At 41.4% G+C, this 26149-nt stretch overlaps 1 protein-coding gene across 1 annotated transcript in view; it reads left to right on the top strand.

Moving 5' to 3' along the window:
• Positions 1-8659: 8659 nt before the first annotated feature.
• Positions 8660-26149, top strand: part of XRN2 (5'-3' exoribonuclease 2) — an 89048-nt gene continuing 71558 nt past the window's right edge. The window contains exons 1-3 of the mRNA XM_005287485.4: positions 8660-8870; positions 25776-25903; positions 25987-26098. Of these exons, the coding sequence (XP_005287542.1) occupies positions 8796-8870; positions 25776-25903; positions 25987-26098 (315 nt within the window). The 5' untranslated portion in view covers positions 8660-8795. The remainder of the gene's footprint in view (positions 8871-25775; positions 25904-25986; positions 26099-26149) is intronic.

Here is a 26149-nt window from a genome sequence, read left to right on the forward strand (position 1 = left end):
GTGTAATTTTTTCAAGACCCCTGCTTCATTCAGTAGCCAGGCTGGATGGGCGCAATGAATGAGACAGCTGTTCAGTTCCTATTTGCATACTATTCACTGCAGCCCATCCAACTTGCATGCTGGAATAGTTCCATGGAAGTCAATGGACTTACTCTGAATTTACACCAGTTAACAGACTATATTGTGCTCTTGGTTACCCAGGTGTAAATGTAAAGCCGCTCCACTGATTTCAGCAGAACTGCACTATATTTACACTGTGCTAACTGCAAAGAGAATTTGACCCAAGAATAAGTGCAGATTTGCAAGACTTCTGTCTCTTTCACACAGCACACCTTCCAACTTCCGCATTGTAAGAGGCTTGCCACAGACTGTTACTGACTCAAACAGTCCCAATAGAGACCATTCAAGGAGTCAAGTGGTACTGGAGGTGAGTAAGGGTATCACAAGATGACCCGAAATGATTCCTGCAGAGAAAACAGAATAGAGTCAGTGGACACAAAAAGGGCAGAGTTAAGGTTGATGGGCATCCCATAACTTTGGCATTGCTTCACTTTTGAGTCCTTCGCTTGGAAGCGTTAACATTCCTCTGACAAAGGGTTTGAATTTCCCAGGTTTTTTCCCCCACCTAAGATAGATAGAGATATTTACATCTTTAGGTACCTAAATACACATAATATACAATACATAAAATACATGCAATATATTTGTATGTATTGTTATATATTTAGTATATAGTCTATATATAAATATATATACATACAATATATTTGTGTGTGATATACAATACATAATATATACAATATATTTGCATCTTTAGGTATCTAAATACATTTGAAAATCTGGCCTTAAGTCCCATTTTCAAAAGTAATGTAGGCGCTTAGGAGTCTAAATCTCATTGACAGTCAATAGACTTGGGCTCCTAACTGCCTAATTCACTTTTGAAAATGGGACTTAGGAACCTCACTCACTTCGGTGCTTTTGGAGCTATTACTGAAGGCTTTGAGCCTGCACTTAGGCATGAGTGTAGTTTTAAATGATGTCATGAGCATGTGCATGTGAGTTTTCAAGACTGAGCCGACGATGGGCCATTCACTCAGTCTGACCTTCGCTTTTACAGAAAGCAATAGACGGTATTAAAAAAAATCTAGTATAGACACTCCTTGGTGGACATAGGACCAGCTGCCCATTTCGGTGATGCCCTCCAAGGTGCAATCCACAAGCACAGAGTCTGCTTCAAATCTACTGTGTGCCTCACAGAGATGAGGGTCACCACTTCCCACCCATGATCCTCAGCAAAATGCTTTCCTCCGCGATAGCCATATGAGGGGGCAGGATCAGGCGTCAGGTCAGCCCCTGTCTCTAAACGTAATGAGACGAGACAGAAGAAATCCAAGGAAATTTAAAAGAGCGGAATTGACCCTTGCCCTTTGTTCACTACTGAAGCAGGACAAGCAGGACTCTGCCAGCGGGGAAGTGGTTGGGGAAGGAGACACGGCCAGCCGAGAGGGATACACATCTTTCTGAGTTGTGAATCGTAGAATATCAGGGTTGGAAGGGACCTCAGGAGACTCCAAAGCCCTTCCTGCAGATTTTACCACAGGACAGGTTCTATTCAAGGATGATCTGGTCCCCAGATTTGGTTCAGCCCCATGCTCAGGCAAATGTTCATTCGGTAAGCCTGGCTCCTTTTCCCAGGAGTAACCAGCATAGCTAGTACTAAAATCCCCAAACACTGCTAAGCAACATGGTATAAACTCTTCTGTGCAGAATGCTAATGAGATTTCAGCCAGATGAATTTAGCTCTAATATTCCCTAGAAATTATCTGGGAATTTGCCTCCGGATTTGGCCCAGTGCAGAGACAGTCTATTATATTTCTATGCCACCCTGGCTTCTTATCTATTCCCTTGCTGATGAGCCCTATCTGAATTCATTCCTCTGCTTTTTAAAAGAACAAATTAACTTAATCCTATCCTCTCTCTCTCTCTTTTTCCTCACTATGTGGTCTAATTGGTTTCCACCCGGGCCAGATCCCTTAGTTGGTGTAAATTGATGTAGTGGTATTGACTTCAGTAGAACCATATTGAATTACACCAGCTGAGGAACAAAATGAAATGTATGCTGCTACTAACAGGCCTTTTGAATGACAATTTTTCCCCTCAATAAAATATAGAAGGATACTTAGTGAACAAAACCAAGGAGACGACCGTATTTATCTAGCTAAGGTATTTATATCGTTGCCATTACCCTGATATCTGAGTTCATCTTCATCTTTAATGTATTTTTTTCTCACGACCCCCCTGTGAAGTAGGGAAGTAATATTATCCCATTTTACAGATGGGAACTGAGACCAAGCCTACACTACAAACTTACATCGGTATAACTATGTCACTTGGGGGGGGGGCATGAAAAATCCACACCCCAGCCTGAGCAACGGAGTTATACTGACCTAGCCCCCCGGTGTAGATAGTGCTGTGTTGATGGGAGCGTTTCGCCCGTTGCCATAGCTACCTCCTCTCGCTGAGGTGGATTAACTACACCGACCGGAGCGGAGTAACGTCATAGCTGCATCGCAGCAGCTTTTTAAGTGTAGACCTCCCCGGATTCACAATGAGGCTACAGCCAAGATCCTTAGAGATCTTTAGGCGACGAATTCCCATTGAAAGACCATTGAGGATCTGGGCTTGAGTGACTTGCCCCAGGTCACGTTGGAAGTCTGTAGCAGAGCAGACATTTGAACCCAAGACTTTAGTGCCCTAACTACTGACTCATACTTCCTCGCTACATTGTTTTTACACTGTCCTTAAGCCGTAGTTATTAATTTTTATGCACCCTAGTAAAAAGGTGCCAGCAAACCATGCGACCCAAAGATTTTGCTGCTAAATAATTTCCAGGGAACGTCAGACCGAAACTCATCTGGCTACAGTCTCATTAGCATTCTGCAGGGGAGATCTGACACAATATGGTTTGTAGTTTTTAGCACTTTCAGAATCATCTTGAAATCACTGATTCCGGGATGTAACTCCATTTTAAATCTCTCTGAATGAGGCAGTGCATTCACCACTACACTTAAATGTTTTCCATTCCCTCAGGCCAGGCCAGTCATTGACAAAAAGACTAATATTTGATGACAGATGGCTCCATGAGATCCTGGTAAGGCAATATCTCACTTTTGGAATTCAAGTGAGAGCCGAGTTCCTCTAGAGCATTATTTATGATACTATTATTGTGCCCAAACTCATTAGCTGTAAAACATTCTGCCAGTCAACTTTATTCTGCACTTCCACAGCTGTCATACTGGCAGCCCAAAGATTATGACAGATGATGCTGATGGACAGTAGGATTGCAATCTTTACAGCTGTAACAGATTTAAAGCTGCATGCCACTCATCTAAGGGAAAGTACTATCCAACAAAGTATAATAGATTGCTGCAGTTTATACACAATGACACATTGCTAAATTATTTTTGGAGAAACTACTGTGCCACTACTGAAACATCTCATCCAGACATTTAATCGCTGTCTAGGTTTTAATGGTTTAAGACCAAATTTTAAAGGCATCCATAATAAGTGAGTCTGCAAAAGAGGATGTAGGCTCACAAAAACCCGCATTACAGCAGCAGACTTTCAGTGCAATTACTGGATTTTTGTGCTGGTTTGCATGGGTAAAATTAGCCCATGAACACTTTTGTAGGCGAGTGCCTACCTGTGTTTGGAAAATTTGGGCAAAAGGTTTCTTTTATCCATTTAAGAAAGAGTTGCCTATATACAGTCTGTCATCCAGAAGGGGACTTTAACCCCATTGACACCACCCTAGCAGAGGACTCTGTATTTGTATGGGGCACAGTGGCTCTGCTGGGATGGTGTCCATCCAGAAAGGGCTTCCACACACACAAAAGTGTCACTGTAAGCACAAGGGCTGGACACTGCAGGGGGACGCTCGGAAGAATTGGGGCTGGAGTGGGTGCACCTATCGCTAACCTTCCTGAGGGACAGCAGAGCCTGCGTAAGCTGAGAGGGGAATGCTTGTGCTTCCTGTGGTTGGAGGTGTCAGTTGAGGCAGGCATGGGGAAAGGCAAATTTTCATGCTCAGGGCAGGTGGTAGCAAGGTGCCTCACAACCCTGGGTACCCCGGGAAGCATCACGAGACCCCATGTGAAGGTGCGTGCTGGTGCACAGAACCTCTTTACCAATCAACTAAAATTGAACAAAACCCACAGTTTGGAAGTCCACACCATGCAGGCTGTTGGTAAGAGAAATTTACCCTCCAACCTCATTCTATCAGAGGTGCAGCTCCTTCCCAGCGGCCCTAAAAAGAAACCTCTACCCAATCCAGAATGCAGTCAGTCCACCAAGCATGCATGGGTGACAATTTTTATATAGTCCCTAATACAATTAAAAAAAAATAGCATTGAGATAATATCCTGCAAATATTTACACTGGTGCTTAACTTTAAACCCTCGAGTAGTGGCGTTGGCTTGAGGGGGTGAAATCGTGGCCCCTCTGAAGTCAATAGCAAACCACCTAGGTTGGATGTTGGACAGGCATTTTTACCATTGTTGTCCTTGGGAGTTTTGCTTTACCAGTGAATTCCTACTATTCTTGTTGCTTCTCTGGTAGGTTATTATGTATTTCATGAGTCTATAGTTTCATTGGTGCAAAAGCACATATCTGGCACAACAGCACTGGGTCTTTTATTCAACTGACTACTTGTTTGGATCACAATGCAGGGTCTCTCATTCCTTTAGGTACATTTCTGTTTGGCAAGCACTGGTGGACATTTCCTTAAAGAGAGATTTCACATAATAGATTTCTGCACATGGCAGGGTTTGTTTTAGGATATGTAGCAAGGGCTACATTTTTGCAACAAAAAGTAGGTCGACTTTTTCAGTGAAATGTTTATTGAGGAATTAAAAATGTTTGGAGCTAGCAAAAACCAAGAATTTCAACCATAATTTAAGCCAGTAAGTATAAGGAAAGAAGATGATTAGTTTTGTTTACTAGTCCATTTGTCATTTTTATTATCAGAAAAACTATCAATGCTCAGGAACTGTTCATATTAAGTCACCTCTCTATGTGATAAGTATACTAATTTCTAGGAGTAGTAGTGCTACAATAACATGCTTCAGTCAGGGGACATTTTCGAAGGAACAGATAAAGGCCTATCTTTACCTCATACAACAGATGTAGTACCAATCTGAGGTTACTGAGAAACCTATTCAAATCACAGATATGATCATACATGGTTTAATATCATAGCTAAATGAAGCTATGAATAATGAGAAGTACAATATTGGGTTAATTTGTTTTACTGTAAATACCTACGGTTCTTTCCTTCCCCCTCTCCCTCCAATCAGTGTAGATGACTCAATACCCAGTACTGAGATTATTTTTATGAACATTTCCCCAAACCTCTTTCTTACATCCTCACCAACGTCATTGCCCTAATGAAGTCGGTATATTATCACCAAGACATGGTAGAGTACAAAATCTTGATCACGAATATCTGAAGATTTAATTCAGTTTCAACATCCTCAAATGGCTAATTTATTTTTATTTGCTTATGCAATGTACAAATGCCATGACAAGGTTTTTTTTATTGCTGCTCCTTGTATTTGTCACAAATCGTGCCCTCCAATTTTCCAGTTTGTGCTTCTGTTGAAATTGCATCAGCTCAGTTATGTACTTTCAGCGCTCTATAATCATTATGACCTTTCTTAAAGACTGCTGCTATGGCTTGCTTTGTGAATCACCACAAGAGGCAACATTTCTGTAAATCCATTCTGAAGGGGAAAAAAACCCTCCCCTCTTACGTTTCCAACCTGTTTCATTACTGTGCAGGCATATCCTTTCTGTGGAACGGGGGGGAATCGTAATAAGTCTTGGTAGCAACACCTTGCTTAATTTTCCTTATTCAACTGTTTTCTGGATGAAAAGTGTCATATAGCCAGAGGAGACATTTTTTTACATAGTTTGTAGTTAGTTGAATAATGCATTTGGATATGATACTTAAGGCAAGATTGCCAATTACCAATCTGCACTAAGGAAAGAGCAGTGCATAGATGCACAGAAGTCAAAATTGGGTTCTTGGGTCCCCCTTTGCTGTCTATTGGCTTTATACTGCTGCCCGTCAGCACAGTGTCTGATCATCTTCCACATAAATCAATAGCAATGGAGTCCTAATGGACTTCATGGAGTCTCTGGAACTTCTTTTTCAGGGTAAAAATTCTGCTTGGGGTAAGTATTGTGGGTGTTTCAGAGGGTAAGTAATCGGCTATTGATCTAGACGAGTGGGTCCTGTTGGGTTCCAGGAAGGAATTTCCCTCCAAGTCAGCTTGGCAGTGACTTTAGGGATTTTTCGCCTTCCACTACCGTATGTAGAGGTGGGTCACGCGCTGCTACCTGCAACGAAGGTGTTCTGCATGGGGGGAAAAAGCAGTACCTTATGCTCCCATACTCCCCTGCACCAGTATGCAGAGTGAGCAACAATCCTGACCTTAAAAAATAATGTTCTTTTCAGTTTTCAAGAAGTCTTCTTTCTTCTTTATGAACTCACATCCTCTAAACAAGCTTGTTCTAAAAATCCTTCTGCTTGATTTTATACACTTTCTTTAGTTAAATATATAAAATGATGCCAATACTTATAATTACTACTAATAAGAAATCATAATCCCAATCATAGATCCCAGGTTCTGGGCAATTATACAAAAATTAAAATTCACCATAACCAATAAAGCAATTCCTCCCAAAAGTTGGTCAATTGGTTATGGATAGATTGTAAAACAGACAAGGTGGGTGTGGTAGTATCTTTTATCAGACCAACTTCTGTTGTTCGGAGAGACAAGCTTTTGAGCCACACAGAGCTCTTATTCATGTCTGGGATAGGTATTCTGAGCATTTCAGCTAAAAGCAAGATGGAACAGTGACTCACTAATCCCCCCTTTTGTCCTATCACTGCAGGGGTGCTAATGGGCCACTCTACCTTGAATGGTACCTTAGACTATGTCTACACTGACAGCTGAAGAACAAAACTTTTGTCTTTCAGAGGTGTTTAAAAAAAACACCCCCAGAAGACAAAAGTTTTGCTGACAAGTGCGGGCGTGAACAGCGCTTTGTTGACAGGAGCGCTCTCCTGCAGACAAAGCTAACGCCACTCATTGGGGATGAAAGTTTTTTGTCGGCAGGAGAGCTGACAAACAGCGGCTACACTGCACACCTTTTAGTGGCCTGGCTGTAGCAACACAGCTGTGTTGCTAAAAGCTGCGTGGTGTAGAATATGTGCTGACTACTTCTGCTAAACAATCTATTCCAGCTGGGGTCTGCGATGAGCTGTACAAAACCCCATGTGAGTCAGAAAAGCATTAATGGGCTGCTGGGGGCCCAGTCAACCCAGCCCCATGACACCTAGGAGCAGGTGTCAGGCTGCAACGGAAAAGCTAAAAGCAAAGAGCCCAGGTTAGTTGGTGGCTGGCAGGGGTCAGGAGTTGAAGAAGAGTGTTGTCTAGCAGCACCTTCCTGTAGGGTGACCAGATGTCCTGATTTTATAGGGACAGTCCCGATTTTTGGTTCTTTTTCTTATATAGGCTCCTATTACCCCCCACCCCCATCCCGATTTTTCACACTTGCTGTCTGGTCACCCTACCTTCCTGAGGGAAGGTAGGCAGGCCTGGGAAGACCATCTTGGTTGGTTGCCAATGCATGCCTTAGGTTGGCATGAGTCCAAGAGGGGTGGGAGTGTTTGTTTTCTTGGTCTGCTTTAGAGTGAGGAAGGGTGAAGGGGGTTTGCTTTTGTGTTTATTTGGGCTTTTAAGTACCCTGGAAGGGGTGGCACTTTAGCCGACTTAGTGCCTGGTCTGCATCTCAAACTTAGGCTGACCAAGGGGGGGTGTGTGTGTGTGAAATTCATGCCACGGATGGGTGTAGTCAAGCAGCCCTCAGCCCTGGTGTCGATCCTACTAGCATCCTTCTGCCACCGCAAAGGTGTAATGTCACAAATTGCACCAGCCACAAGGGGTCACTGGAGGGGGCCTTATTTTTTACTGCCCCGTCACGACTTGCTGCCTGGCCCCTGGGGGCAGCAGGGGTAACTTTTATGCCTTCTGCCCCTGGCTGTGGCTCTGTCTGGCAGGGCCTTAACCCAGTGGTCTACCCCCCACCCCCTGATTCTGCTCCTGCCTCCCGTGCGGTCAGCTCCCCCCTGCCCAGCGCCTCCCACGAGTCCCCCTTTGCAGGGAGCAGCTGTCTCACGCCCACCTGAGGGCAGCGGCTTCAGCAGATGCCACTGAGCATGCTCAGTCCGTGCGAGCATGCGCAGTAGCAACGCAGCGGCCCGTTCTGTCAGGCCATTGCGGACAGGCTAAAGGGGGCGGACAGAGGCTGGCCCCACGTCGGCTGCCGCCCCTGGGCTGCCTGCAGCCTCAGGCCCGCGTGAGCCGTGCGTGGGCAGGGGAGGCGGCGCGGGGGGGCGCTGTAGGGGCTATTGAGGGTGCCCGGAACTGAGGCGGGCGAGCCCGCCCCTCCGCTTCCCGACTCCGCTACCAACTGTGAAGCTCCGCCCTCAGCCCCTCTGAGGGGGAGGACGAGAGCCCGCACTGCGCATGCCCGAATATGGCAGCCCGGAGCCGCTGTAGTCACGTGACTTACCCCCGTTCGCTGCCCCCGCCTCGTCCTCTGTCTCCCAGCACTTTTTCCCCCATCATGCCTCGCGCTGCCCCTTGCCCCGGAAGTCCGGTTGCCGCCGCCGCCGCTTGGATTCCAATTCCAACTACGCGGCCGCTGCTGTATCCCCACGCGGGGCCATGGGAGTCCCGGCCTTCTTCCGCTGGCTCAGCCGCAAGTACCCCTCCATCATCGTCAACAGCGTGGAGGAGAAGGTGAGGCCGGCGCCGTCCCGGGGCTCCTCCCCTTCCCCCCAGCAGCCCCCCGCATCTCCCTCCCGGGGCTCGGCCTCCATCCCCCCAGCAACCCTCCTGCCCGGCCTGGGGGGCGGCTCCCAGCAGCCACCACCTCCCCTCCAGGCCCAGGGCTCGGCCCCAGCGACCACCTGCTCCCGGGCTCGCCCCCCAGCAACCCCCCCCCCTGCATTCTGGGCCCCGCCCCCCATGAACCACAGACCCCCCCCCCCCGCCCCCGCTTGTTCCACTTGGGCTCGGGTAGCTGCACCCGGGGCCGACTCTGTTGCCATTCCAACCCCTTGGTTGAGCTGGGAGCTCTGGCCTGATCTTCAGCTCTCCCTGGGTGAGTCTCCTCAGCCCAGGCTGAGTGTGGGGATACAGCCAGAAAATCTTTCAGCGTGGAGATCTGGCGGTCCCTGAACTGTATTGCACTGGGTGTGTTGTGGATGTGCCCCCCCCCCCCCATTATGTTAGGCACTGTACAAATATGCAACAAACACACCATCTCTCCCGACTTGTGAACAAACCCAAAGGGCTGAAAAGCTCATTAGTACACTGCAGATTTGTGACCTTGCGTGCTGTGTTAAAGTGCACAGTCAGTTGTCTTTTGATACATTTTGGTGGATTGATTTATATCTGGTAAATGCTGGCGTGTCTTATTTAGGGCTAACTAATCCGCTGGCACTGTGCAAGTAATAAATAATAGGGAAGAAGCTGAATAGTGGTGCCATGATCGGATCCAGCATCTGCCTGTTAGTTCTTTGAATGGAAGCTTGAAGTTTTCTTATTATGTGGCTGCTGCTGTTTCCAAATGTTCTGAAAACTGGACCTTTTATGTAACATTTCTTATTGTATCTTCTGCAAAACTGAAGAGAACTGAACTTTTTTGCTCCTAAACTATGGTTAGTATCAAGTAATGTTTTTTGTGTTTCTCTCTCCCATACCCTCCTGGGATTGTAAGTCCTTGCTTGCTGTCTTTTCTACTTTCCCCTTCTGTTCATTTTGCGTGGCACAGAAGCTAGTACTTCTTATATTTGTTATAAGCGCTTTTACTTCTATTTATGCCATCTTCTATTGGCACTATCATTAATGACAATTCAACTTTAGCTACCAGAAAATCATTATTGCTTAATGACTGACTGGATGAATTGCCGAAAGTGAATCTGAAGGTCTTTAGCACGTCTGGTCATTAATTGCCGTGAAATGTGTGACCTAGAGGTCACTGTTGCTGCTATTAAACTTTAGCAAAATGTGAAAAATGTAAAGGAAAAAATACTGTTGAAAAGTTGAATGGCCTGATGCTGTGGAGCTAGTGTTCTGTTTACAGTGCTGATTTCTTCTGGGCTGTTAGGCCTGTACAGGAAGTAACCAACAGAAAATATTCTATAAGATTTATAATTGTTAGCAAACTGCAGAGATGTGGAGAGATCACAAGGGTTTTTTTTAGCATGTACAAAACCAGTAACTAAGAACGCTTCTCAGCTGCAGAGTTTTAGGTTTTAAAGCAACAAACTTAAATGTAGTTTTACAATACTGATACAAAAATGTCAGTGTTTGGTCATAGCCTACACAAGTTTACTTGTAATTGGTTATGATATAAAAGTAACTATTGTAGACATCATATTTTAGGGGTGGAAAATGGTGTAATGGGAAATTTTGGGGGAAGAAATGATTGGACACATTTTGTTCACTCTTTTCTCCTATATAGACCTCAAACCACTTAATCGTGCTTATATGTGTTCTCTGAATTTCCTTCAATTTTTTCATAATTTTTTTTGTATTGAGAGGTATAACTGTGCTGTGACCTCTTGAAAGATTGTCAAGTGTTTCAGGATCTTTTACCTATCCATTCTCTTCTTCTGATATTTAAGTGGATGATTCAGTAGCTTGATAATGAATATTGTCTAACAGTTTTGGGTTTTTTTCTGTCAACGGTGGGGTGGAGGAGGATTAACTTTTCCTTACAGCAGTTGCTTGAGTTGAGCTTAAGTAATAATTTCTAGATCGGGGTGGGCAAACTGTGGCCCGGGGACCGCAGATGACCCTTCAGACATTTTAATCTGCCTCTTGAGCTCCAGACGGCGAGTGGGGTCGGAGGCTTGCTCCATGCATGCTGGGGCTCCGCGCTGCTCCTGGAAGCAGCAGCATGCCCCCGCTACGCGTAGGGGCAGCCAGGGGGCTCCACACACTGCCCCCGCCGCTCCCATTGGCCAGCAACTGCAGCCAATGGGAGCTTCAGGGGCAGTGCCTGCGGACGGAGCAGCGCGCAGAGCCACCTGGCTGTGCCGCTGCATAGGAGCCAGAGGGGGAGGGCATGCTGCTGCTTCTGGGAGCTGCTTGAGGTAAGCGCCGCCTGGAGCCTGCACCCCTGACCTTCTCCTGTGCCCCTGTCCCATCCCTGATCCTCCTGCCCGCCCTACGAACCCCTTGGTCCCAGCCCGGAGCACCCTCCTGCACCCCCAACCTCTCATCCCCAGAACCCTCACCCCCAGCTGATGCCCTCACTCCCTCCTGCACCCCAACCCCCAATTTTGTGAGCATTTATGGTCCGCTGTACAATTTCCATACCCAGATGTGGCCCTCGGGCCAAAAGGTTTGCCCATCTCTGTTCTAGATGAAGGTCTAGAAACTTCAGCTTTTCTTGCTTCACCGTGAAAAATCAAGCAACTCTTTCACCTTCCTTTTTTCTTGGGTTGGAATAAGAGTCAAACACTTCTTCGTGCTCTCCATATATGATAAACGAAAAAGGGCAAGAACACAGATTGAAGATTGGTAGTTTTCAAAATTGTTTCACTTCTCTTTTCAAATGAGCTTCACAAAGATAACAGTGACAATAAAATGCACGTTGAAGAAGACATTGGTAAGTACTTTACTAGTTAAATAGCACTTACAGAAGAGGGAATTTTATTAAACTAAGGCAATTCAAAAGCAAAAACCTTGACTTAATGTTAAGGTTGCTCTCATAAATAAACTAAACCATAAAAAATTAGGAATTTAAGGATTAAAAAGGAGTAAAAGGCTGCAAAGTCAAGCACTCAAATTAGGAAATGCCAAAATGAATGTTTCCTGTGCAACCTTAATTTGCCCCCCTTGTGCGTATGTGTTATGGTAGTCTTACATGAGCTCTCTTTTAAACCAAACAGGACTCCAAGGTCATTGAGTGGAGTAGGATGAATGTGCTGTGGGAGTGAATCCGTGTAGTTAAGAAGTCTGTTTTCTATAGGTCCCTGCCTTTTTTTTTATTGTGGAATTTGAAGGTTTGTGATGAGTGAAGCAGAAGATTGTAGGAATAAGGGGGATTGCCTTGTGGTTAGGGCAGTTGAATGCTGCCCTAGAGACTGGGGTTCTATCCCTGCCTCTATCACAGAGTTCCTGTGTGGTGCTGGGTAAGTCACTTCCCCCCAGACTTTTCACAGGTAGTCACTTCTGCATCTAATGAAAGGCTGTATCATAATGCATACACACAAGGGAGTTAAATTAAGATTGCATGGGCAATGTTCATTCTGCTATTTCCTAGTGTGAAAGTACCTGATTTTGCTACCTTTTTAATCCTTAATTTTTATTTTGTTTTTAGCTTACTGGTAAAAGCAGCCGTTGTTTGTGTATAAATCATTGAAAAGCTATTTTAATTTGATTAGACATCTGTGTAAGGGTAAAATAAAAATACATAATATCTTTCTTACTAAGATTGTGATCACTTTCCTATCTTTTGTAACTAAAATCTTCACATCCTGGACAGCTCTTTGAAGAGTTTAAAGTATAATTGTGAGAGTGACTAATGTTTGGGACCACACTAAGTGTTTTTTTTTTTTTAAGTAATTGCTATTATGAGATTACATAGAATCATGGGACTACCCTGTTTCCCCGAAAATAAGACATCCTCCGAAAATAAGGCCTACTTACAGTTTTGCCTCTCGTTGTAATATAAGGCATCCCCCCGATAATAAGACCTCCCCGATAATAAGGCATCCACCGATAATAAGGCATTTTTCATTTCTGAAAAATAAGACATCCCCTGAAAATAAGACCTAGCGCATCTTTGGGAGCAAAAATTAATATAAGACACTGTCTTATTTTCGGGGAAACAGGGTAGAAGGGACCTCAAGAGGTCATCTAGTCCAGTCCTTTGCACTCATGTCAGGAGTGATTATTATCTAGACCGTCCCTGACAGGTGTTTGTCTAACCTGCTCTTAAAAAAAATCTCCAGTGATGGAGATTCCACAAACTCCCTAGGCAATTTATTCCAGTGCTTAACCATCATGACAGTTAGGAAAAACTTCCTAATGTCCAACCTAAACCTCCTTTGCTGCTAGGGTGGATAAAAATCAATGATTTAAAAAAAAATGTTTTTATTTAAATCAGATTTTTTTGGTAAAATGCTTTTTGAGGAAAAAACCTATCTAAAGATCCATTATAGCTGAAAGATATCTCATCATGGAATAGGGTTTATAAATTCTAATTGTATAGTATGAGACAATGTATTCACGTACTGTTTAAGAAAAAATTTGTAAATGAGTTCCAATAGTTCATGGATTAGGGACCCAATTTTACGGGGTCCCACACACTTCTGTATAGATTATGTAGGTTAATCTTTCTATCTACCCAGTGGGGTTCAGTCTAGAAGATACCATCAGAGATGCTTAGTTTTGCAGTTCTCAAACTGTGGATTTGTATCTCCAGAGGTAACATGCTTGTTAACAGCAAAAATGTTTTAAAATAAATAATTAGAGGTGAGAAATAACAGACCTCAACTCTATTGTCCCTCTGCAAATTTGTGTACACAGTCAATCCCTTACCTCTCTCTGAAAGTGCAAAGTTTCAAAAAGTTCAATGAATAGAAGATTGTTGGGGGAGGAATAGATCTGGACAAGGAGAAGAAGTCTGCAGATAAATGTGAGAAGCAAGGGACATATGCTTGTTTTGTTAAAATATTGTATGTTTGCTGTTGAAGAAAAAAACACAATACTTAATGTTGTCGTTTTAGTTAAATAAAACAATTTAAATGTCTGGTGATGTTCTCCTCCTAATACAGCATGGCAAGAAAAGCCTCCAAATATTGATTAACCTGTTGAATTGGAGATAGTTCACTTCCCAGTGACTTCATAAATATCTGCTTCAATTACCTTTGGTAAATGAAATAACCAAGCAATCACTAATTTTCTGATATAGCTGTAAAACTAATCGGAAAAGTTTTTTCTAAATAAATCACTGTTTAAAAATGTATAGTGTGTACCTTCTAAAAATGAAACCTACATCTATCTCTGAGTTGTGAATAATATTTATTAAGGTTATAACCAACAAGAATGCACTTTTATGTAAAAATCCATGATTAAATCGAGTCTTCCTGACTTGCGATTTAAATCAAATCCACCCTTCTTGCTGTAATTTAAGCCCATTGCTTCTTGGCCTATCCTCAAAGGGTAAGGATAAGTTTTTCTCCCTCCTTCTTGTAACCTTTTATGTCCTTGAAAACTGTTATCATGTTGTCTTCTCTTCTCCAGTTTGTCCACATTTCCTGAAATATATTGCCCAGAACTGGACACAGTACTCCAGTTGAGGTCTAATTAGCGTGTAGTAGAGCAGAAGAATTATTACTTGTGTCTAGCTTACAACATTCCTGCTAATACATCCCAGAATGTTTGCTTTTTTTTTTTGTTTCTCTTTTCTTCCCAACAGTGTTACACTGACTCTCTCATTTAGCTTGTGAACCACTATCACCCCCAGATCCCTTTCCACAATACTCCTTCCTAGACAGCCATTTCCCATTTTGTATGTGTGCAACTGATTTTCTTCCTAAGTGGAGTATTTTGCATTTGTTCTTATTGAATTTCATCCGATTTACTTAGACCATTTCTCCAGATTATCCAGTTCATTTTGAATTTTAAACCTCTTGTGGAAACAGTTTATGGGACATTTAATTTGTCAGATCCTGATGGTCTTGCATTGAATAGTGACTTACTCCATGAGTAAATCCTATTTATATGGGACACTACATGGAATAAATATTGGTGATTGTTGGTATCTAAATCCGGCCATAAATTTAAAAGTTGAGTTGGATCTTGTGGAAGCATGTCTCTTTTTGAAATATTAACAAGTCGATCCTTGCACTTTTACTTTACAAAGAGAGAGAAATAAACTGGTTAATCTTAAATCAAGCAGGAAGAATAAGAGAAAGAGATTGAAGATACTACAAAATCCTGGGGAGAATATTAATCAAATTCACATACCCTAATAAAGCAACAGTTAGAGTGTCATATCTAGAGATCTATTTTCAATTGTTTGAACAATTTAGTTATGTCACAAGAGACATCATTCTCAGATACTTCAATCCATTACAAGACTATTTTTCATTGAAAATTTGATGGCGGGGTATTGGTTATATGAGCATATAAGGGTGAAGTTAAACCAAGCTGCTTTACAAAATCTTTAAAAAGAGCCTGAATATAAGCAAAATATAATCTTGAAGGTGAAGCAAAATATCACCAGAGGGCAATTTTATCATATAGTTCCATATCAGATAGTTGTAAGCCTTTTATAACTGAATCAGTTAGCGATAGTGTGATGTTTGATTGAAAGAACAAACAGAAGTGAAGAGAAGACGGCTGTCTTGTCCCATTATATAAGTGAATCTCTCAGTTGACTAGAAAACTTCATAATATTAAATCTTTGTTCAAAGTTGGTGTAGAAAATAACTGGCTAACAGACCCTGTCAATGCATCTGATAATTTTTTTTGCTTAATTCTCCATATTACATAATGTTCTTATTTTATGATTAGTCAAATAATCCGAGATGTACCTTCAGAGAAAGAAAATTAGCTTTAAAAAAGGCTGAAATTATTCTGATTATAAATCTTACCATCTGATTTCTTTAATCTTGAGTATTTTTTTAAACATTGATTCTTGCTTCAAGAGAAAATACTTGCAGGATTCCTTGTTTTCATGAATATGGACTATCTGTAAGAGATGTGAAGCAAGACGTTATTTTTTGTCTTTTAAAACTGGAGTACAAGTTCTTCTGGACTTGGTGCATGATCTGTGATATTTTCTGCTGTCAGTTCTCTATTTGAATCTGGTAATACAAGGAATGTAAAGGCCTTACCAAAAACATCCAGATCTGGGAAACTGATGATTTCATTTTAAGGATGCAGTCAGTGATGATAGTGCATAACAGTAACTCAGAAGAGACTTGATAAAGGTTCTTTCAGACTACTGAATGATGCCACATGAGTTCGAGAATCTATAGGATGACATCACTAAAGACTGCCCTCATTTATTCCCATGTTCATAATCTGAGCATAATAAAGTGAAGTTTGAACTATATTTGTAATTATTAGGGCTGTCGATTAAGCGCAGCTAACTCATGCTATTAACACACAAAAATTAATTGTGACTGTACTTTTAAACAATAGAATACCAATTGAAATTTATTAACTATTTGTGGATGTTTCCTACATTTTCAAATATATTGATTTAAATTAAAACACAGAATACAAAGTGTACAGTGCTCACTTTATATTTATTTTTGATTACAAATATTTGTGCTATAAAAAACAAAAGAAATAGTATTTTTCAATTTACCTCAAAGTACTGTAATGCAATCTATGTCATGAAAATTGAACTTATAAATATAGAATTATGTACAAAAAATAACTGCATTCAAAAATAAAACAATGTAAAATTTTAGAGCCTACGAGTCCACTCAGTCCTACTTCTTGTTCAGTAAGTCACTCAGATAAAAAAGTTTGTTTATATTTGCAGGAGATAATGCTATCTGCTTCTTGTTTACAATGTCAACTGAAAGTGAGAACAGACATTCGCATGGCACTTTTGTAGCAGGCATTGCAAGGTATTTACATGCCAGATATGCAGGGCCAGCTCTAGGATTTTTGCTGCCCCAAGCAAAAAAATTTTTGCCCCTCTCCCCCCCCCATTTTAACTTTTACACACGTTTGCGATGGTTTTTTTTTTGACTGTTTAAAATTTTTTAAAAAATGAAAACAGAATTTGTAGCTAGTGAAATAAAACAATTTCCTACTAGTGTACTCATTTAATTTGAACAAGATCACAGTTACAAACAATTTGGGTTCAACTATACACTGTAATGAAAAATGTTAGTGTCTTCCGGTGCGCCCAGTTTCTCATAAATTAAAAATTTATATGAACTTAATTTTTCTGACTTTTATACTTGCATAGTCTTCTAATAATTCAGTGAAATCTAAATTTTTTGGAATGATACTTTCAATTGACATACAATTTTGAGACATGGTGGACCTCAAATAATGTTTTAGTAATTTCAGTTTTGAGAAACTTCGCTCACCAGAAGCCACTGATACTGGTAATGTCGACTTTTTAGAAATACTTATTTGAAATATGAGAGAGTTTTTCTAATTCTTTTTGCCGTTTCTCTCTTTGTTGCCAGTAGGCAGCACTGGAAAGTTGTTGTCGGAGAATAACAGAGTTCTCACTTTTTGTTTGGGTACAGCAAGTCAGATACTTTTATTTTCTCTCTCTCAATTGCATAGAGGGAAAGAGCTAAACAGGTCTCTCAACAGGTAAACAATTACAGCAAGCATTTATACCTTTTGTTACAGACAACAGCTGCATTTTGTTTATACATAGGTCATTCTGATATCTTGTTTTGCTCACTAATGTAGACTTTTAGTCTACATTCCATATTATCTGCACAAGGTCGCAACAACTTCTCACACAATTCTTTCCCACTTGCCTCACACAATCCTCGCTTCTACAAATCTCGCGTTATTAGGGTTACAGTTAGCCTGACTCTTGCTAACAAACTGTCATGCATTGCAATCCCCTTCCTGTCAGTTCTTTCTCTGCTTCCACATTGTTTTCATTTTTGTCCTGGCATTTTAGCCCTATAACAACCACTGGCACCGACGCGACACGGAAATTGGCGCGAATAGCACCGATAGGGCAGCACAATACACACACATAATTGTGATTCCTGATTTAATCAGTAACCGTTAACGTTTACACATTTATGCATGTTCACATTGAGTGACCGTGTCACGACATGACACGATATTTTTCACGTCACGCTCCCATCGCACTACTGGAGATTATTTTGATCTTCATGTATTTTTTCCCCCTGTACATTGGTGGATTTTTCTGGGGGGGAAAAAAAGGATGACCGGAATGCTGCCCCCGGAAATGTGCCGCCTCAGGCATGTGCTTGCTTTGCTGGTGCCTAGAGCCAGTCCTGCAGATATGCTAAACATTCGTATGCCCCTTCATGCTTTGGCTACCTGTCCAGAGGACATGCATCCATGCTGATGACTCTCATTAAAAAAAATAATGCGTTCATTAAATTTGTTACTGAACTCTTTGGGGGAGAATAGTATGTCTCCTGCACTGTTTTACCCACATTCTGCCATGTATTTCATATTATAGCAATCTCGGATGATGACCCAGCACACGTTGTTCGTTTTAAGAACATTTTGACTGCAGATTTGACAAAACGCAAAGAAGGTACCAATGTGACATTTCTAAAGATAGCTACAGCATTTGACCCAAGGTTTAAGAATCTGAAGTGCCTTCCAAAATCTGAGCGGGACGAGGTGTGGAACATGCTTTCAGAAATCCTAAAAGAGCAACACTCCGATGCGGAAACTGCAGAACCCGAACCATCAGAAAAGAAAAATCAACTTTCTGCTGGTGATATCTGACTCATGATGATGAAAGTGAACATGCATCAGTCTGCACTCCTTTGGATCGTTATTGAGCAGAACACATCATCGGCATGGATGCATGTCCTCTGGAATGGTGGTTGAAGATGAAGGGACATGAATCTTTAGCCCTTCAGGCACGTAAACATCTTGAAATGCCAGCTACAACAGTGCCATGCGAATGTCTGTTCTCACTTTCAGGTGACATTGTAAACAAGAAGCAGACAGCATTATCTCCTGCAAATATAAACAAACTTTTTTATCTGAGTGACTGGCTGAACAAGAAGTAGGACTGAGTGGACTTGTAGGCTCTAAAGTTTTACATTGTTTTGTTTTTGAGTGCAGTTATGTAACAAAAAGTATCTACATTTGTAAGTTGCACTTTCAAGATAAAGAGATTGCATTATGGTACTTGTATGAGGTGAATTGAAAAATGCTATTTCTTTTGTTTTTTACAGCACAAATATTGGTAATAAAAATAAATCTAAAGTGAGCACTGTACACTTTGTATTCTGTATTGTAATTGAAATCAATATATTTGAAAATGTAGAAAACATCAAAAATATTTAAATAAATGGTATTCTGTTATTGTTTAACAGTGCGATTAATCGCAATTAATTTTTTTAATTGCTTGACAGCCCTAGTGATTGTATCAGGCTGTTTAAGAATATTCTCAACTTCTGCCTTGAGATGTAGTATATATTATATCTTAGAACTGAAGACTTTAAATCCCTTTCTCACTGCAACTTATTTTTGCTGAAAGTGTTTTTCTCAGCAGGTAAATGAAGGTGATGCCCTAAACTTGCTTCAAGGATAAAATATTAGGGTTTAATGCTCCATGATTACAGGCAAACTATAATTTCACTTGCTTAAGATGATGCTATGGGAATCTTAATATATACACACCAGTTGAGTGACCAGCACCATTATTGAGTTAAAACAGAAACATTCAGGAGCGTGAACTGAAAAGTTTCCAGTACTGAAACTTGTCCTGTTGAGTTAAACACTGATTCTCAAGAAGGAAGTTAAGCAAAATCTTTAGCCTGCTATTCAATACACTGCTCTACAGCCAAAATGCTTCTGAAATAAATGTAGTCAAACTTTACTAATTCTGGGTCACTGAGAACTAAAATGATGCTTAAAATTGTTGATTGGCTCTAGTTTTCAAGATATGCTATTGGGTCAGTATATATGACCCTTGACTTGGGAATGGCGGAGGATAAGTGAGTTATAAAGGGAAGGGATCTCAATTTAAACCAGAAATGACTAAAATACATCTTTGACTGGATCTATGAATAAATCTGACTGGGTTTGGACAGTACTTGCTTTTTAGGCAAAACAATGAATGATGCAATCTGAAGCTGGTATTGCGTCATACATGATATGAATTGCATCATGTTATTCCTAGAAGTCATGGATGATGCAATCATAACGAAGCTTACATCACTCTGCTGAACAAATTGCCCTATATCAGCTCTAGAAATCATAGTGTCGTGCTCTGATTTGTCAGTGTTTGATTTTGCAAAGAGACACATTTCTGTTTAGCCAAAGTGAGCAGAGATGCCTCGTACTTGTGTGAACAGGGCAGATAACTTCTGCTATGTTTGTGGTGAAGTGACTTTTGCATCACAAAAGCGCAGTATAACCACTATGGTTAAGAGAGCCTATCACCTTTATTTTGGCTGCAAAATTGGAGATCAGGACAAGAGGTGGGCCCCACACATATGCTGCAATACTTGTGCAACAAATCTTCGCCAGTGGTTGAACAGGAAAAGGAAATCTATGCCTTTTGCAGTGCCAGTGATTTGGAGAGAGCCAACAGATCATACCAGCAATTGTTACTTCTGCATGGTGCCTCCAGTTGGGAAAGGTGTTTCAAAGAAGAAAAAGTGGACTGTGCATTATCCAAACATTCCATCAGCTATACGCCCAGTACCCCACGGAGCAGGACTGCTGGTTCCTGATGCACCAGAATCATTCTCACTTGAGTCAGACGAGGAAGAGGATGAAACTTCTGGTCCTGAACCATCAATGTCACAGGACCCACATTTTCTCCCATCCTCCTCCTCTGAACCACACTTCATAACACAAGGTGAACTGAATGACCTTGTCAGGGATTTGGAACTACCCAAGAGTAAGGCAGGGCTGTTGGGCTCCAGACTACAGCAGTGGAATCTCCTGGCAGGTGATGTTAGGGTTTCCATGTTCCGTGACCGTCAAAAGGATCTTGTCCCATTCTTCTTCATGGAAGGTGATCTTGTAGCCTGCAACAACATCGATGGTGTGATGGCAGCCCTCAACATCGTTCACGATCCAGATGAGTGGAGACTGTTCATTGATGCATCGAAGACGAGTCTTAAAGCTGTTTTACTGCATAATGGCAATGTTTTGCCATCAATTCCAGTTGGTCATGCAGTCTATATGAAGGAAACCTATGACAACATGAAACAACTTTTGAGGTGCATAAACTATGACCAACATCAGTGGCAGCTTTGTGGCCATTTGAAGGTTGTTGCTCTCTTGCTTGGTTTGCAGACTGGATACACAAAGTACTGCTGTTTTCTCTGTGAATGGGATAGTCGTGCAAGAGATTCCCACTACATCAAGAAAGATTGGCCACTCCGACAGTCATTGGAGCCTGGGAGGAAAAGTGTTCCGCATCCACCACTTGTTGAATCAAGGAAGATTTTGTTACCACCCTTACACATCAAGCTGGGTCTGATGAAGAACTTTGTCAAGGCCATTGACAAAACACAAGCAGCTTTCGAGTACCTCCGTGAAAAATTTCCAAGGTTAAGTGAAGCTAAGATAAAGGAAGGTGTCTTTGTTGGTCCTCAGATTGGTGAACTTCTTCGAGATGATGCATTTGACCATGCACTGCGTGGCAAGGAAAAGACGGCAAGGAAAGCCTTCCAGTTAGTGGCAATAAATTTTCTCGGAAACAACAAGGCAGACAACTACAGGTTGTTGGTGGAAAACCTCCTCAAGGCATACAAAAGCCTTGGTTGCAACATGTCGCTAAAGATACATTTTTTGCACTCTCATCTAGATTTTTTTCCACCTCACTGCGGAGCAGTGAGCGATGAGCATGGCGAGCAATTTCACCAGGACATTGCAACAACGGAGAAATGCTATCAGGGCAAATGGAGCCCATCAATGCTTGCAGGCTATTGCTGGACAGTGACAAGAGATGCTCCATTTAATGAATACAAGAGACAAGCCAAGAAGTGCCGAGTAGACACTGAATAGGACTAAACTATGTACATAATAGTTTTTTGCCTTTTGTTTCATAATACATTTTATTTATATAACCCTTTTGCTGATTTTTAAAGTGTTACATAAACAGGACAGGTGAAATATTATCATGCAAAGCAACCATAAACACATGAAAAGACCTAGGTTTACAATTTATGATTAAAACTGTACTCTCTACACAATATACATAGACATAAAATGTAAAAACGTAAATATCTTAAACAGTAGCCAATCAGTTGTTTTAATTGTCATATTTGAATTCAGCACATCAAAATACATAATAAATAGCACATTTTATCTCTGAAGCAGACGACTTCTCAAAAATTGTAGACCAGTGATATCAGTTACTAAACAAACTTCATTTTGAAGCGTTCCTGGTTGCTATGTCTGTAACGTATCTGACGCTCAGCTACAAAAAGCTAGGAAATGAAGTTATCACCTGACAAAACATACACTCCACTCTCCCAGCTGCATGCAAACACCTTACTATTAACATAGCTATTATACACCAGGTTATTGCTTCCCCCTACAGCCTTCTTTCTTGTACGCACTCCTTCTCTACACTTCCCTCTCCCAGCAGTAATAGCTAAAGATATTTGAAGTGGCTAAATGTGTCGTGTGTGGGTATTTTGGTAATGGAAGTTCTAGAAGGTTGGTATTCCTAGGGAAAGAGTCTTATTGATGGGCTTTGGATCAAGCCTCAAGACACAATTGTGCAGTGATCACTTAAAATGTGATTAACAACAGCTTTTGCAGAGTGGAAATAGCTTGCATCATTTACCAGGACTGGGAGAAATGGTCCATGTCAGCTGCCCAAGAGGGAATGAGTTCTTTGCATGAGGAGCATAGAGGCTGATTCCAACTTGGACTGTGATTGAATGCCTCTCTTGTATAAGAGCTGCTCGGATATGTGTATGGGTTTGTTTGGTTTTTAAAGTAGGATGATATTGCATTGTCCTTATCAAGGCTGAGGAGGCAGATCTCAATAGAAAAGGTGATTGGGTCTTGTAATATTTGTAGGCTGAGCATACAGATGGTTGTGGGGCTGTGCGCTCTTGGTGTATCGACTGTCTTTTTCTGGGTGGCATGCACTTAATATATGTCAGGTGCTACCACAGTCTAAAAAACTAATGACAAATTGTAATTGATTATGGAATTGTAATTTGGCCCCCTTGTGCCTGTGCGTTGAGTCTCTAATTACATGCTCCCATACATTTTTTTTCAACAGAATCTCTGTCTCATTCAGTGCACAGGATGAATGGTGCTGAGGGAATAAAGCAGCTTTTCAATATCTTTGTCCTTATCATTCAGCGTGTGGCCCCATGCCTGCCTTACTGCATTATTTAGTTCCCGCTACACTGAATACAGAATTATTAATTTCCTCAAGGGATTTTCTGTGGTGCTTGCTGCCATAATCCCGGAGTCTCTCAAAGAAAAATCAGTTTGTCTTTGGAACACCTTTGTGAGGTGCAGGGATGGTTGCCTGGGAAGATTAAGGTCAGAACTTGCAAAAGTCTCCACTAATTTTGGGCACTTCAGAGATCAGGCCCTCAGGAGTATCCTCCTGCTAAGTTTCAAGACCCTATAGTATACTACGGAGGTGCCAGAGCTCTTCAAAAATGATTTGTAAAATGTTAATAATGGAGAGCATTAGGTGTCCTTAATAAAAGGACTGCTACTGCTCCCCTTACAAATAGTAAAAAGGCAAGACCAAAACGTGTGATTGTGAGACAGCGGAATGACCATCTCCAGAAGTTGGAAAATTCAGGGGTTTGCAGCCTGTAATCTGTTTGGCGTTCAGTACAATCTGTTCACCTGTTTGATTTGGTTCTGTTCATTAGGTAAGGGCATTTTAAAGCGTGCCAGACTGGAAAGAAGAATTTGGGGAATGAAAGTTGGAAACTATTGATTTGGCTAAGGGAAAGTAGAGTAATCGATTTTGTATGGTTATTGGTCACAAAAATATAGACATCAATCTGCTTTGGAGACACCTTCCTCAAACTGGAAGGTGATGGGTGGTGTCTGAGCATCCCAAAACATCTGGTAGCCAGTGGGCAGAATGAGATGTTTTCCCTCCCCACAAAAGGGAAAGCTGACTACCGGGGGGAAGAGGGTTGGCAGGATCACATCTGTTTGTGTACAGGGAGCAGGAGGAAGCTAGTCTTTCAAGGCCAGACTTAAACTCTTCTCACACCTTGAACTATAAATAAAAGTAATGAAGACGGTTAACTCCAAAGCAATCTGCAAAGAGTTACAAAGGGATCTCACAAACATGGGTGGCTGGGCAACAAAATGGTAGATGAAAATCAGTGTTGATAAATGCAAAGTAATGCACATAGAAAATATAATCCCAACCATACATACAAAATGATGGGGTCTAAATTAACTGTTACCACTCAAGAAGGAGATATTGGAGTCATCATGGATAGTTCTCTGAAAACATCCACGCAATGTGCAGCAGCAGTCCAAAAAAGCTAACAATGTTAGGAACCGTTAGGAAACAGATCAGACAGAAAATATGCTTCTGTATAAATGCATGGTACACCCACATCTTGAATACTGCGTGCAGATGTGGTCACCCCATCTTAAAAAAAAAATCTATTAGAATTGGAAAAGGTACAGAGAAGGGCAACAAAAATAGTTAGCGGTATGGAACAGCTTCCATATGAGGAGAAATTAAAAAGACAGGGACTTTTCAGCTTGGACAAGACACGACTAAGTGGGGGATGCAATCAAGGTCTATTAAAATCTTGACTGGTGTGGAAAAAGTAAATAAAGAAGTGTTATTTATTCCTTCACATAACCAGGCCTAGGGTCATCCAATGAAATTAATAGGCAGCAGGTTAAAACAAACAAAAGGAAGCACTTTATACAATGCACAGTCAACATGTGGAACTCTTTGCCAGGGGATCTTGTGAAGGCCAACATTATAACAGGGTTTAAAAAAAGAACTAGATAAGTTCATGGAGGATAGATCCATCAATGGATCACCTGCTCTGAATGTCCCTAGCCTCTGTTTGCCAGAAGCTGGAAGTGGATGACAGGATGGATCACTTGATGATTGCCTGTTCTGTTCACTCCCTCTGAAGCACCTGGCATTGGCATTGGCCATAGTCGGAGGACAGGATACTGGGCTAGATGGACCTTTGGTCTGACCCAGTATGGCTATTCTTAACTAATGTTTCCCAAAGTTAGAGGGAAAGCAGGTGCTTCTTTCCTGTCCCTTCACAGTTACCAGATGCTTAGCATAATGGGCATGAGTGCTTCTGCTGTGCCCCCAAATCTAATACAATAAAGATTGGTCATCTGTTCACCATGATTTTGACTCTTCTAAAAAGAGAGGGACAACTGAAAAGTAGTGGTGTCTTTTTGTTTGATCTGTGCTGTAAAGCTAAATATTTAATATTGGAGAAATAAATAGTGGCCCTGGTTTATCTAAACATGCCAGTCCAGCTCTTTTATAAAGTTTAAAGACTAAAGTAGGACTGATATTGTAAAACCTCCTACTGATTATAACTATAGACAGGCTCCTTGGTCAATCAAATTTACAGAAGCCATGTAAGGTCCTGCTGGCTCTACAACATTCTCTTTTGCAACGTTATTCTTGCTTTTGTGAACAGAGGGGAAATATATAAACATGTTAAAGAACAATGTTTTAACCCTGGCTAAAACTTGTTTGTTACCTAATTGTAGTGGGAGTGTTTTGTTTTACTGTCTGTGTGGACATATAATGTTTGCCCAGAACCATTTTTAAACAAAGCCTATTTTGCAGTGTAGACATGGTCTATGTCTAATCATGTTGTTGGCTGACATGCAACTGCTCTTTGCTCCTTCGCCTTTTTTTAAATCTCATTTGGGTCTGACGTATTTAAAGCCTCTCTGATAACAAAATTGTTGGAAATATGGCAGATACTGAAAGGCTTGTTATTACTGTGTTCACAGCCTAAAGAATGCAATGGCATCAAAATTCCAGTTGATACCAGCAAGCCTAATCCCAATGAGGTGGAGTTTGATAACCTGTATTTGGATATGAATGGTATTATCCATCCATGTACACATCCTGAGGACAAGTAAGTGACTCTTTTGTCACTTCATAAATAGCTTGTATTATATATTATCTGAAACGTTAACAGGATGTCTTGTTAAATTATAGACCAGCTCCCAAAAATGAAGATGAAATGATGGTTGCCATTTTTGAGTACATTGACAGACTTTTCAACATTGTCAGGCCAAGACGACTTCTCTACATGGCAATAGATGGAGTAGTAAGTACTGAAATGTTTGTCTTCTTTCCATGTAATGCCTAATTGCAATGC

Source organism: Chrysemys picta, chromosome 3, assembly GCF_011386835.1.
Source record: "Chrysemys picta bellii isolate R12L10 chromosome 3, ASM1138683v2, whole genome shotgun sequence".
In the NCBI taxonomy this organism is placed as follows: Eukaryota; Metazoa; Chordata; order Testudines; family Emydidae; genus Chrysemys; species Chrysemys picta.